The sequence below is a fragment of the Sprattus sprattus genome, assembly GCF_963457725.1.
Source record: "Sprattus sprattus genome assembly, chromosome: 15".
Taxonomy (NCBI): domain Eukaryota; kingdom Metazoa; phylum Chordata; class Actinopteri; order Clupeiformes; family Clupeidae; genus Sprattus; species Sprattus sprattus.
In genome coordinates, this window is record NC_137913.1 from 5,593,890 (window position 1) to 5,607,642 (window position 13,753).

The 13,753-nt window shown below is 47.3% G+C and overlaps 2 protein-coding genes across 2 annotated transcripts in view; one reads left to right on the forward strand and one right to left on the reverse strand.

The window, feature by feature from the left end:
* Positions 1–3,681: 3,681 nt before the first annotated feature.
* On the forward strand, positions 3,682–6,675 carry selenom (selenoprotein M). The gene is made up of 5 exons (XM_080852441.1): positions 3,682–3,895; positions 4,714–4,749; positions 4,840–4,874; positions 5,247–5,325; positions 6,035–6,675. Exons 1-5 carry the CDS (start codon positions 3,797–3,799, stop codon positions 6,230–6,232), a joined length of 447 nt encoding a protein of 148 aa, XP_080708567.1. The 5' UTR covers positions 3,682–3,796; the 3' UTR covers positions 6,233–6,675.
* An 88-nt stretch (positions 6,676–6,763) lies between these two features.
* Positions 6,764–13,753, reverse strand: part of smtnb (smoothelin b) — a 66,979-nt gene continuing 59,989 nt past the window's right edge. The window contains exons 17-19 of the mRNA XM_080851947.1: positions 13,254–13,380; positions 12,549–12,700; positions 6,764–8,056 (exon numbers count right to left, since the gene is read on the reverse strand). Coding sequence (XP_080708073.1) covers positions 7,903–8,056; positions 12,549–12,700; positions 13,254–13,380 — 433 coding nt within the window. The 3' untranslated portion in view covers positions 6,764–7,902. The remainder of the gene's footprint in view (positions 8,057–12,548; positions 12,701–13,253; positions 13,381–13,753) is intronic.

Genomic DNA, 13,753 nt, shown 5'->3' on the forward strand with positions numbered 1-13,753 from the left:
ATCTACAAGCTGAGAAGAGAGGTTGTGCGTGTGTGTGTGTGTGTGTGTGTGAGTGTGTGTGTGTGTGTGTGTGTGTGTGTGTGTGTGTGTGTGTGTGTGTGTGTGTGTGTGTGTGTGTGTCTGTGTGTGCGTGTGTGTGCGTGTGTGTGTGTGTGTGTGTGTGTGTCTGCGTGTGCGTGTGTGTGTGTGTGTGTGTGTGTGTGTGTGTGTGTGTGTCTGTGTGTGTGTGTGTGTGTGTGTGTGTGTGTGTGTGAGTGAGTGACAGTGGTGCATGTTTTGTACGTCAGGAGAAGAGTGTGTGTATATGTTTGTGAGGGGGTGGGCAGCCTGTGGACAAGGGTGGGGAGCCTCTATACTATTGATGAGGTTCAAACTGTGGTGTGCTGATGTGTCTGCCTATGGGTACCGAGGGGGGCATGTGCTTTAAATACAATATTTATTCAACTTTCTTTAAAGATTAACTAGATTCAGATAGACCATGTGAAATTAAGAGGGCCCTGTTGATTTTAAGGATACTTAAGATACACCTTATTAAGATATGATGACTGCAGAAAAGTCTAAATGCAATCAAATGGAGTTTGAATGATTGCTTTTAAAAACTAAGCTGAGTGAGCTCTGCACAGGATCTATGATTAATTTCTAGACTATAATCCAGGAGTTGAGGAAATGCAGCCTGGCTATAAGCAGGCCACTCTAGAACCTCCTGGCTTTACGCAGGCTACTCTAGAACCTCCTGGCTATAAGCAGGCCACTCTAGAACCTCCTGGCTATAAGCAGGCCACTCTAGAACCTTCTGGCTATAAGCAGGCCACTCTAGAACCTCCTCAAGAAACTGGCTTTAAACAGGCTACTGGATACATTAATCTAACTATAATCCAGGAGTTGAGGAAACGCAGCCTGGCTATAAGCAGGCCACTCTAGAACCTCCTGGCTATAAGCAGGCCACTCTAGAACCTCCTGGCTATAAGCAGGTTACTCTAGAACCTCCTGGCTATAAGCAGGTTACTCTAGAACCTCCTGGCTTTACGCAGGCTACTCAAGAACCTCCTGGCTGTAAGCAGACCATTCTAGAACCTCCTGGCTATAAGCAGGTTACTCTAGAACCTCCTGGCTTTACGCAGGCTACTCAAGAACCTCCTGGCTGTAAGCAGACCATTCTAGAACCTCCTGGCTATAAGCAGGCCACTCTAGAACCTCCTGGCTATAAGCAGGCCACTCTAGAACCTCCTGGCTATAAGCAGGCCACTCTAGAACCTCCTGGCTATAAGCAGGTTACTCTAGAACCTCCTGGCTTTACGCAGGCTACTCAAGAACCTCCTGGCTGTAAGCAGACCATTCTAGAACCTCCTGGCTATAAGCAGGCCACTCTAGAACCTCCTGGCTATAAGCAGGCCACTCTAGAACCTCCTGGCTATAAGCAGGTTACTCTAGAACCTCCTGGCTTTACGCAGGCTACTCAAGAACCTCCTGGCTGTAAGCAGACCATTCTAGAACCTCCTGGCTATAAGCAGGTTACTCTAGAACCTCCTGGCTATACCCAGGCTACTCAAGAGCGTCCTGGCTATAAGCAGGCTACTCAAGAACCTCCTGGCTTTAAACAGGCCACTCTAGAACCTCCTGGCTATAAGCAGGCCACTCTAGAACCTCCTGGCTATACCCAGGCTACTCAAGAGCGTCCTGGCTATAAGCAGCCTACTGTAAGATACATTTGAAGTGTTCTGTATGAAAATCAGGCAGGGACAGAATGCACTGTGCTAAATGCATTTAGACAGTTGAGATGTGTCAGCAGATCAAGAAAAGCAGAATTTCTGTTAGCGGGGATTTTACAAGAAGTCATGGGTTATTACTACACAGAGTGGACCAGACGGTATGTCACCATCCATCCCATAATGAGTTGAGTACAATAATGAGTATACAATCAATTTAGCTAAGTACAGGGGCGCACACATAAACACCACCATTTTATCTATTTGAGGCTTATGATTATGAACAAACAGGGAAATATGAAACAGAGGATGTACTGTATATTATAGTGTATATATTGTTTACAGAACTATGACTGTGAACACCAGTATTTTGCGCACAATTACCACTAGAGGGCCGTAAGGGTAGTATATGCTGAATTTGACAAAAACAGTAATGTGTAGTGTATAGAACCGCTGGCGTGCTTCTAGTGGGCAAAAAAGACTCAATTACATGGTTATCTTTCTGATAAAAAACAAAGCAGTTTCATTGCAGGGCAACTTACATCTCTGACACTACTCAAAGCATCCCAGCACTTTGTAGACAGGTGCACTCTTCTAGGTTGGGAGGATCTTTACAATAGGGCTGCACTGATTGGAATTCCATTTTGGAATCCCTAGCCTATTAATGATGTTGTAGAATATAGCTATAGCAGCATTCTTCTTGCTTTGGCGTTTTTAGAAGGTAAGTTTGGCCTGTGTGTTTGTTCTGCTATGAACAATGCTTTGTATGCACTGTAATGCATTTTACATGGCAATCAGTGTCATGGAGGCTTTTGCTGTCTAGGATGAAGTGAAATCACTCATAAACATCAATTCAACGTGAAACAATATTGAAAACTGACCTGCACAAACATACACGCACAACAGCGTAAACAGGCTGTAGAGGGTCAGAATCTCACCCGCACATAGCAGGGCAGTGATTTTCAATGCAATTCAATTTTATTTATATAGCGCCAAAACAATAGAATTGTCTCAAGGCGCTTTACAGTGCCCAGTGCCTGGACCCCCTTAAGGCAAGCACAATGGGGACAGGGGCAAGAAAAAAACTCCCTGTTAATCAGGAAGAAAACTTAAGCAACCAGGGCACACAAGGGGGCACCCATCTGCTTGAGGTCAGCCGGGAAGAGATATGAGACATTATGGCAGAACGGCCATCTTGCAGAGGACCAAAACTGACTACCATTTATGTCCAGAGACTTTCAGTGAGGACATGTGGTTTTGTCCACTGAGCTAGTTCATGCATATATGGACAACAGCAAGACCTTGAAAATGTGCCCCCCCCCCCCCCCCCCCCCCAATGTAATTTTCACTCCTCCTGACTTATAAGAGTCCTGCAACCATCAGACGTAGTTTCTTCTTTCATTAAAATATGAACAGTTTCAATACATTATTGTTATCATTACTTACATAAGGATTCGTTTTGTATTGTTTATTTCGCATTTTATGCACAAGCCGTTAAATAGATATAATACAAATCAAATCAAACTAAATCAAATAAATGTTGAAGCTTCACATCAAATCTAATAAACATAATGTGTTCCATTTGTGCCTAATGACTTTGACTTTTTACTACTGCTGTGGTTATACAGACATAGCCTATTAATTATACAGTTAGGGCCACATTGTTTTGCTGTGGTCTGTTAGGCTCAAGGTTATGACCCCATGCATTGACAATTCGGGTCTGATGATTAAGAAAGCTTCTTGGCTACAAACGCGGATTTTCATTCGCCTAACGCGAACAGCACATTACATTTTTGACCCTGAAAGACAGGACGACGTTCACATTTTTGCATCTCCCATGTGGTGAGTGACGAGGTGATGCCGAATGACGAACTACTCGCGTTCTCATCCTTTCGCGAGATGTAGGAGGAGCTTGACGTGGCATAGATACCGGACATGACATAAGGTTTCAAACTGTACACACTCACAGAGACTGCCCAGCTCTAGACTGAGCATAAACTCTAGCTCTTGCGTGAGTTGAGACGACTGGGAATAGTCTGTGAGGGACTCATCAGTGTTCAGACGGACTGTATCCCCGGACAACTGCACAGATGTGGCTGTTCCTGCTCGCTGCGCTGCTTCCAGCAGTGTGCTCTGCACACGAGTTGGACCCTGAGAAGCTTCAAGGCCTGGCAAAAGCTAAAGTAGAGGTAAGCGTAGCCTAGTATACATCTATGATTGGTAATGTTGCTAATGGCGGAGGGGGCGGATTGATAACTTTAGCGATTGTCATCATCAGCAAGCACCTAAGTGAAAGCCAGTGATACCTGAAGTTGTGATGCTTCATTCATTAGAGGAAAATCTCTGACACACTGGTGGAGTTGTTTTCGAGTGCACAATTCATCCCGCTCTCTTAAATAGGATGTGCTAAGACAATCCATGTGGTTGCTAACGGAGATGTCACTGAGGCAGGAAAGCGGAAAACCTTTTTTTTGATCATCCAAAATGAATAAACAGGCTAGCAGACCACGAGTGTTTCATTAAATCATTCCGCGCAAGAAGTTGTTGGGATCAGATTAGTTTACTGATCGTTTTCGTTAGAAAGAATCGCTAGCAAGGGTTGATGCTAAGTTTATCAGTTAAATCTCTGCCACCGTTCTAACATGTCCTTTTGTGTCCCCTCACAAAGGAGAGAGTAGCCTCCGGTGTTATTTCTCACCGGAAGGTGAAATTTGAGTCGCCACCATGGCAATTATGTGTGAGATAAATGGCTCTTTTCTAAGACATTTATTCTAGTTACATTTCCCATGGGGTTTCCCGAAGAGGTACGAGGACCGAATCGTAACGTGGGAGCACAGTCGTTATTTTGTGTGCTACGACCTGAGGCGTGTCAAGTGACCTAGTTGGCTTTTGTGTACTCAAGGCTGTGTAGTGTATTCAACAAGCGTACAACACCTGTGAATGTGATTCTTACCTTATTCTCTTTCACGGCACCTTACACCTCGTATCCGCTTATCTCTCATTACAGACGTGTGGAGGATGACAGCTGAATCGACTGAGGGAGGTAGGTAACTCCGCTCTTGTTCGTATCACAACCTTGATTACAGAGTACAACTGCCTTATCTTTTTTGACGACCTTCTTTGCTCATTTTAGGTCAAGGCCTTTGTGACCCAGGATATCCCTCTTTAGTATCCTTACTTTGATTCTTTATCTTCTAACACACACAACCATGATAACACTTTAGAGACTTTAATTCAGTATACTTGTTTATGGACCTCATGAAGATCTCATTACACCATTGCATTGTCGTTTTGGGGGTATTTTGTACGTACTTCACTGTTGTGACTGCACTGTTTATGAAAAATATAGATTCAAATACAACTATTCACATACATAAACCTGTCAGAGTGATAAAGTCTTACTCCATCAGCAGGGATACAACCTCACTCCGATTTCCAGAATGTCCACACATTTATGTGCATAGATTGACTCGTCATCGCTGTGGCTTGGCATGAGCCCAGTGTTCTGTTGGCGTGTTCCCCTTGACTTCCCTCTTCTAGCCATAACCTGGAGATGAAGCACATCCCTGGGGCCGACCCCGAGCTCGTCCTCCTCAACCACTACCACCAGGAGCTGGATGTGAGTCACTTTTCCCAGAGTTTTTTTTTATAATAAGTAACACAATATGAGGAAAACACAAGCTGGAATTGCTCAAACCCCCCCCCCCCCACTTTATAGTTAACACACTATGATAACTTCTATATTGCATGAAATAACCTCTGTTGTGGACAGTTTATGTGTAATGGTAATTATTTGGGTATGAACTATTGTTTCTTCACTGGCATGAGTTTAAGGTTCATCAAATTACAAAAAAAAAAAAAAAAAAATACACATTTCTGTTGCATCAGAATATTGAAATTATGGGCCTTGAGCTGTGAATGTATAGTTGACCTGTAGCCATCTCACCTGTACCTGTCTCACCTGTACCCGTCTCACCTGTCTCTCTCTCCTGTGGCCGTCTCACCTGTCTCTCTCTCCTGTGGCTGTCTCACCTGTCTCTCTCTCCTGTGGCTGTCTCACCTGTCTCTCTCTCCTGTGGCTGTCTCACCTGTCTCTCTCTCCTGTGGCCGTCTCACCTATCTCTCTCTCCTGTGGCTGTCTCACCTGTCTCTTTCTCCTGTGGCTGTCTCACCTGTCTCTCTCTCTCCTGTACCTGTCTCACCTGTAGCCGTCTCACCTATCTTTCTCACCTGTACCCGTCTCACCTGTCTCTCTCTCTCCTGTACCTGTCTCACCTGTGGCTGTCTCACCTGTAGCCGTCTCACCTGTCTCTCTCTCTCTCCTGCAGCGCATCCCTCTGTCAGATATGACCCGGGACGAGATCACCGCCCTGCTGGACAAGCTTGGCTTCTACAAGAAGGCTCAGGCGGAGGAAGAGGTGCCCGAAGAGTTCCGCTTCTCTCCAGCCAAGAGCAGCCCCTTCCCCGAGGAGCAGGCCCCTGCGGCCGAAACTCCAGCCGACGCCCAGCAGCGCGCTGACTTATAGTGGGCTCGGACCCAGTGGCCAATCAGCTGCTCTAGGCACTGTGCCACTCACCTTCATCATCACCTTCGTCATCAGCATAGTTTGTCTCTGTCGTCCACCATGCGTATACTTCCCAACGTTACTGCTCCTCATTTGGGATGTGCATGATGTGTTAGTATGTTTTCTTTCCATTGTGAGTGTGTGAGATCGTGGAAAGGTGTGTCGTGTGTGTGTGTGTGATTAGTGACATACAATCTGTGTGTGTTTAAATGTGTGGTAAAATCTCCCTCAGTTTAGCGTGTAGCTAAAGCCCCCTCCTTCTCTAGACCATAATGATGCCTTGAGCGTAAAATCTCCGGATTGGCTTGAGGCTGATGAACCTCGTCTAGGTAGGCGGGGTTTGGGTACACTATAGGCTGGGGGAGCCTGTCAATCAAAAAGTGGTCAACATTGTGAAGAACTGTTTTTACGAAAGATGTGAATAAAAAAAACCACAGCCAGTCATCATTAGTTCCTTAAAGTTTCTTTAATGGTTAAATGACGTGTGCTCTACAGAGGAACATGCGCTAGCACAAAGCGATCTTGGCGGTAGGAGAATTGTGGGTAATGTAGTCTTTGGTGGGACTACACCTACAGCGAGTATGTACAGAATCTACTAACGGTGAAAAACACACAGTGGAATCAGGAAGCAGCAGTGAATCAGGACCAGCTTCACTACAGCCAGCCTTGGGACACTAAACTCTTTTCACAAATCAAAACTAATTTTAACTTTTCTCTATTAAAATAACCCAAAAAGCTGGCCATGGTTACTGCAGACTGTTCCCTACAGTACTCAGTGAGTGAGATAAAAAGATTTAAATAGTACCGCTGGCTTTGGACTTGATAGAATACGGGACTGTGGCAAGAATCTGCCGTTTTTTTTTGGGATGACAAGGAGTGAGTGAAAAGTGTCAACGTGAAGTCTGTACACCCACACCAAACAATCCAACCATAAATACACCGGGTCGGAGACACCCGAGTGTGTGAGTGAAAGTGTTGTGCTTGTGCAAGAGAGTGTGAACCTGTGTGTGTGTGTGTGTGTGTGTGTGTGTGTGCGCGCTGAAGACCCCACACGGAACCTGGATATCTGGAGTGTGCTCTCAGAACACCTCACACGTCAGTCAGTGGCTGAGGGGGTCAGGCTGGGGTCTCAACGTTGTGATGTCGTCAGTAGATAGTGAGGCTACCCGCGGTTCACACCTGTGCTCCATAGCAACTCCATAGCAACTTAAATAAAAAACATCATCCTGGAATAACAATAACTAATAAAAACATCTGAATCTGAACACCATCCAATAATATGAACACTGGATGCAGAGCTGAAGTCTGCAACGTTTTTTTCTTTTCTTCTTTTAAGCATGCACGTCCGCAGACGTAAAATAACATCAAATACAGCATCTGCTAGAGGAAGTTACAATACACACCACCCTCTGCTATGCTCTGATACAGCTACGTACAGTACACACGTCGCTCACTTAGCTTGCTTATTTTTTTTTTTTGTTAAAGTCCTGACATCTCAGTTGGGAGGGGGAACAGCTCTCTTGAGGTTAAAATAATAAAATAACTTAGTTTCCTTTTGTTTTAAAAACAGCGTCACTCTGTGTGTGAGGGGGACATTGGTGTGTGTGTGTGTGTGTGTGTGTGTCGGCAGGTCACAGGTCAGACACCACACCCCGACGCATCTCCACGCGACGCAGGTGGTTGACGAGCGACTGCACGTATGTGAACACACACTTGGAGTCGGGCTTGTTCCCCATGATCATCATGTCCTCCACCTCCAACAGAGGCATGCAGTTAGCACATTCCCTGAGAGAGAGAGGGAGAGCAGGGAGGGAGAGAGCAGGGAGGGAGAGAGAGAGAGTGAAAGATAGAGAGAGAGAGCAGGGAGGGAGGGAGAGAGAAAGAGAAAGAAAGAGAGAGAGCAGGGAGGGAGAGAGAGAGAGAACAGGGAGAGACAGAGAGAAAGAGCAGGGAGGGAGAGAGATAGAGAGAGAGAGAGTGAAAGAAAGAGAGCAGGGAGGGAGGGAGAGAGAAAGAGAGAGAGAGCAGGGAGGGAGGGAGAGAGAAAGAAAGAGAGAGAGAGCAGGGAGGGAGAGAGAGAGAGCAGGGAGGGGGAGAGAGAGATAGAGCAGGGAGGGAGAGAGATAGAGAGAGAGAGAGTGAAAGAAAGAGAGAGAGCAGGGAGGGAGGGAGGGAGAGAGAACAGGGAGAGAGAAGGGAGGGAGAGAGCAGAGAGGGAGAGAGAAGGGAGGGAGAGAAAGATAGATAGAGAAAGAGCAGAGAGGGAGAGAGCAGGGAGGGAGAGAGAGAGAAGGGAAAGAGGGAGAGAGAAGGGAAGAAGAGGGAGAGAGAAAGAGAGAGGGATAGATAGAGGGAGCAGGGATAAAGAGAAAGAGAGAGCAGGGAGGGAGAGAGAGCGAGCAGGGGAGGAAAGGAGAAACCAAGAGAAAACAAACACAATAGGTGCAAAAAAGTTAGCTTAGGGTTGGACAGTTAATGCTGTAGTTCACCTCCAGCAGAGATCTCAACATAGCAGCTGTAAACACCGGGACCTAGAACTGAAGAAACTGTCATGCAATTACTGAAACTCTCCACTAGATGGAGCGCTAGTTCTATGGCTGGCAGTCTGAGAACAGTTCACTGTTCCGAACGCTACAGTCCCGCACTTCAGAAGGTACTGAACCAGTCTGTGTCTTAGAGCAACCTTTCAGTGGACCTGACCAGCTAACTGCAAAAGTCTTGAAAGATTGTTTCAAATGAGACCTTGTTGTTGATTGAGTTAACTATGTGAGATCTGTACATAGAACACAGAACATAGGGGAAGAGCCTCTGAGAATCCACTGCCTGTGCTTGTTTACGGCCGTCTGCTCAACAGAGAGAGGATAAGAAGTGGCTGTCATGACGAACAAGCTCAGATCACCAGATCACCTACAACTGAACAACATAAAGCACCTGCATACGTACATGATGCACTTTAACAGGCCTTATGTGTGTGTGTGTGTGTGTGTGTGTGTGTGTGTGTGTGTGTGTGTGTGTGTGTGTGTGTGTGTGTGTGTGTCTGTGTCTGTGTGTGTGTGTGTGTGTTTGTTACTGGGATGATTTGTGTATCAGAAGTGCTGGAGAGATAGAGCAGAGCCCTGTGGCCTAGTGCCATGTGATCTGCGTGTCCATGTTTGGTGGCTGGGACAATGATGGTCCACACAAACACACACACACACACACACAGACACAAACACACACACACACACACACAAACACACACACACACACACACACACACACACACACACACACACACACACTTCTCTCAAGGTTCCAGCATGGGGAACAAACACATGTTGCTAAGCAGCCAAACAGCACACTTGAAAAGGCGTGCTAAATTCATTTAGCATTCTCGAACAATATAACAATTCATATTTTCTATGTGTGTGCATAAAACACACACACACACACACACACACACACACACACACACACCAATCTCAACCCTCTCCCAGCTAACAGAGAAGCAGTCGGTGGAAAAATCTGAGCGTGTAAGATCCCATCGGAGCCAGCTGGCATGTTGGGGCTCTTCCTCTGCGAGGGCGGGGCTCTGAGGAGAGGGGGGCGGGGCCAGTCTCACCGTGGGGGGGGGGGTGTGTGTGGCCTATCAGGTCAGGCCGAGCCTTTGGTCTTGACGAGGCCCTTGAGCACCAGGCCCCGGTAGAACTCCTGCAGGTACGTGTACACACACTTCCAGTCAGGCTCCCGCATGCCTACCATGTCCTCCACATCCAGCAGACACGGCACGTCTGCCAGCTCCCTGTGCCCCGGAGCACGACGCACAGGAGGGGGGGGGGGGGGGGAGAAGAGGGAGAGAAGAGAGGGAGAGAAGAGAGAGAGAAGAGCAGAAGAGAGGGAGAGAAGAGGAAAAGAGGGAGAGAAGAGAGGGAGAAGTGGGAGAGAAGAGGGAGAGAAGAGGAGAAGAGGAGGAGAGAAGAGGAGAGAGAGGGAGAAGAGGGAGACAAGAGAGAGAGCGAGAGAGAAGAGAGAGGGAGAAGAGGGAGAGAAGAGAGGGAGAAGAGGGAGAAAAGAGAGAGGTAGAAGAGGGAGAGAAGAGATGGAGACAAGTGGAGAAGAGGGAGAGAAGAAGAGGGAGAGAAGTGGAGAAGAGGGAGAGAAGAGGAGAAGAGGGAGAGAAAAGTGGGAAAGAAAAAAAAAGGGACAGAAATGTAGAACAGAAAAGAATTACAGAAAGTGGAGGTGAAAGAAAAGAGAGGAGAAAAAGGGTAGAATGAGAGAAAAGGGGAGGTGTAGAGAAAAGGGGAGGATGAGAGATGGAATAAAAAAAGTGTGACCAGCCAGGGAGAGAGGTGTCAGGAGAGAGAGAGAGACAGAGACAAAAGACAAAAGAAGGGGAAACACAAAAACAACAACAACATTATATTCTCAGTGTCAACAAACAAACAAACATGTGTTTACATGCTCATCAACCACAGACATAAACAAAACGTGTGCCTCCATGCCTGTAAACTACACAAACACACATACACACACACAACGTGATGTCCAATGGAGCACCAGACGATGTCCATTACAACAGTTGTGTGTTTTGGCTAATACGTGAGTCATGTGAGGTGCACACATTGATAGAACAACACTGCTTTGAATGCTACGGTCTAAACAGAGAAAAGAACGTCTACTGTTAAACGGCCACTCTCGGTCACACTAACACACACAAACACAAACACAAACACAGTGAGTTAAAGGTAAAAGTGTGCGTGTGCGTGTGTGTGTGTGTGTGTGTGTGTGTGTGTGTGTGTGTGCGTGTGTTAAGAGTTCAAAATTAGTATTGTTCATGGAAACAGATGGGAGATGGACTATGACCTGTTCTACAACAGCTGCATGCACACACACACACACACACACACACACACACACACACACACACACACACACACACACAATCAGATCATACCAAATACATTGCCCCCCCCCACCCACCTACACACACACACACACACACACACACACACACACACACACACACACACACACACACACACACACACACACACACACACACACACACACACACACACACACACACACACACACACACACACACACACACACACACACACACACACACTGTGTCTTCCTCACTGTAATAATACTCCTTATCTGAGGAAGTAGTGTGTTTATATCTGACCTATCTGCAGAATCATCTGTCTGTCTTTTCTCACCACAGCCTTTCATACGTGTGTGTGTGTGTGTGTGTGTGTGTGTGTGTGTGTGTTGGGGTTTATGGGTGGAGTTGCAGGAGGGGGGTGATGGAGAGCGAAGGCATGCAGGAGTCATACGACCCTGTTCTGTTTCAGGTGTCACCAGCAGCATCATCAACAGCTATGGTGGATTGGTGGGAAGCAGCCAATAGTGAGGAAGGGGGCGGGACGTTAGGAGTGAGGGAAACAGGAAGAACACAGGGGTCAGAGGTCAGAGAGACAACTAACAGAGGAACAGATAGAGACACAGAGAGAGAGAGAGAGAGAGAGAGAGAGCGCCGGTGAGAGAGAGAGAGAGAGAGGGAGGAGAGAAGGACAGATGGATGGATGGAGGTAGTATATGTAGTAGATGAGTACATTGGGCATTCCCGGGACGTCTTAAGGTTGCAGGTAGAGTAGGACATTCCCTAGTAGGGGGGAGGGGGGGAGAGGGGGGGAGGGAAGGGCGGGCGCTGGTTAGGGCTGCAGCCCTGCCCACTCACACGCAGGCATCCGCCACCAGGAGAAAGGGTCAGAGGGGTCAGATGAGTTCATTACGTTAGGTCAAAGTTCACATGAGGTCGTCATGTTAAGGTCACACATTGATTCATCAGCGTTCATCTGGAGAGACCCAGACCAAACCCCTACATGCATAGAACACACAAGACCACAAGTGTATGTATGTGTGTGTGTGTGTGTGTGTGTGTGTGTGTGTGTGTGTGTGTGTGTGTGTGTGTGTGTGTGTGTGTGTGTGTGTGTGTGTGTGTGTGTGTGTGTGTGTGTGTCGGTGCGAGCGAGTGTGTGTGTGTGTGCGTGTACTCACTCAGCTGTGTGTGTGTGTGTGTGTGTGTGTGTGTGTGTGTGTGTGTGTCGGTGCTCGCGAGTGTGTGTTTGTGCATGTACTCACTCAGCTGTGTGTGTGTGTGTGTGTGTGTGTGTGTGTCGGTGCTCGCGAGTGTGTGTGTGTTTGTGCGTGTACTCACTCAGCTGTGTGCGCCCGCGAGTGTGTGCGTGTGTGTGTGTGTGTGTGTGTGTGTGTGTGTGCGTGTACTCACTCAGCCGTGTCGAAGGCCAGCTGGAAGTTGTGTCTGCGGTTGGTGGGGCTGAGGCTCTCGTAGTCGAAGGCCTGGGGGAAGAAGTTGTGCACCAGCGCACAGAAGGCCATGCCGTTGCACCAGCTCGTCGAGAAGTTCTTTATCTCCACGTTCTACACACACACACACACACACACACACACACACACACACACACACACACACACACATAGGAGAGAGATCAGGAAGAGAGAAAGGGAAAAGAAAGAGGTAAGAAGAGAGGGAGATCGCCAGATAGAGAGAGAGAGAGGGAGGGAGGGAGAGAGAGAGGGAGAGAGAAGGAGATGGCGAAAGAGAGAGGGAGGGAGACAGAAGATTAAGGGACAGAGAGACAGAGAGAGGGAGGTGGCAAGAGAGTGAGAGAGTGAGAGAGAGAGAGAGAGAGAGGGAGAGAGAAGGAGATGGCGAAAGAGAGAGGGAGGGAGACAGAAGATTAAGGGACAGAGAGACAGAGAGAGGTAGGTGGCAAGAGAGTGAGAGAGAGTGAGAGAGAGAGAGAGAGAGAAAAGAGAGAGAGAGACAGAGAGAGAGACAGAGAGAGAGAGAGAGGGAGAACAGGGAGACAGGTCACCTGAGGAGAGAGAGAGAGAACAGAGAGAGGGAGAGAGAGAGAGAGAGAGAGAGAGAGAGAGAGAGAGGGAGAGGGAGAACAGGGAGACAGGTCACCTGGTAGGAGCGGGTCTTGGCACGACACCAGTCCAGCAGCATCTGCTTGATGGAGTTGGCATTGGGCACGCCGAAGCTGGCAGAGCGCTGCACCTTATTCACCCGCGCCACCGCTGGGTTACCCACACTGGAGGAGGAGGAGTGGAAGAGAGAGAGAGAGAGAGAGAGAGAGAATGAAGAGAGGAATACATATTCATGGATGGAGAGAGAGAGAGAGAGTATAATCACTTATTATTCAACCCAAATGCTTTGGTAATACTGTAGAACGTTATGGTCTTGCCAATAAAGCTTCTTTTGAATTTGAGAGGGAGAGAGAGAATGAAGAGAGAAAGAAGAGAGAAAGAAGGAATGCATATTCTAGGATGGAGAGAGAAAGAGAAAGAGAGAGAGTAAGAAGGAGTGCATATTCTAGGATGAGAGAGAGAAAGAGAAAGAGAGAGAGAATGAAGAGAGAAAGAAGGAATGCATATTCCAGGATGGAGAGAGAGAGAGAGAAAGAA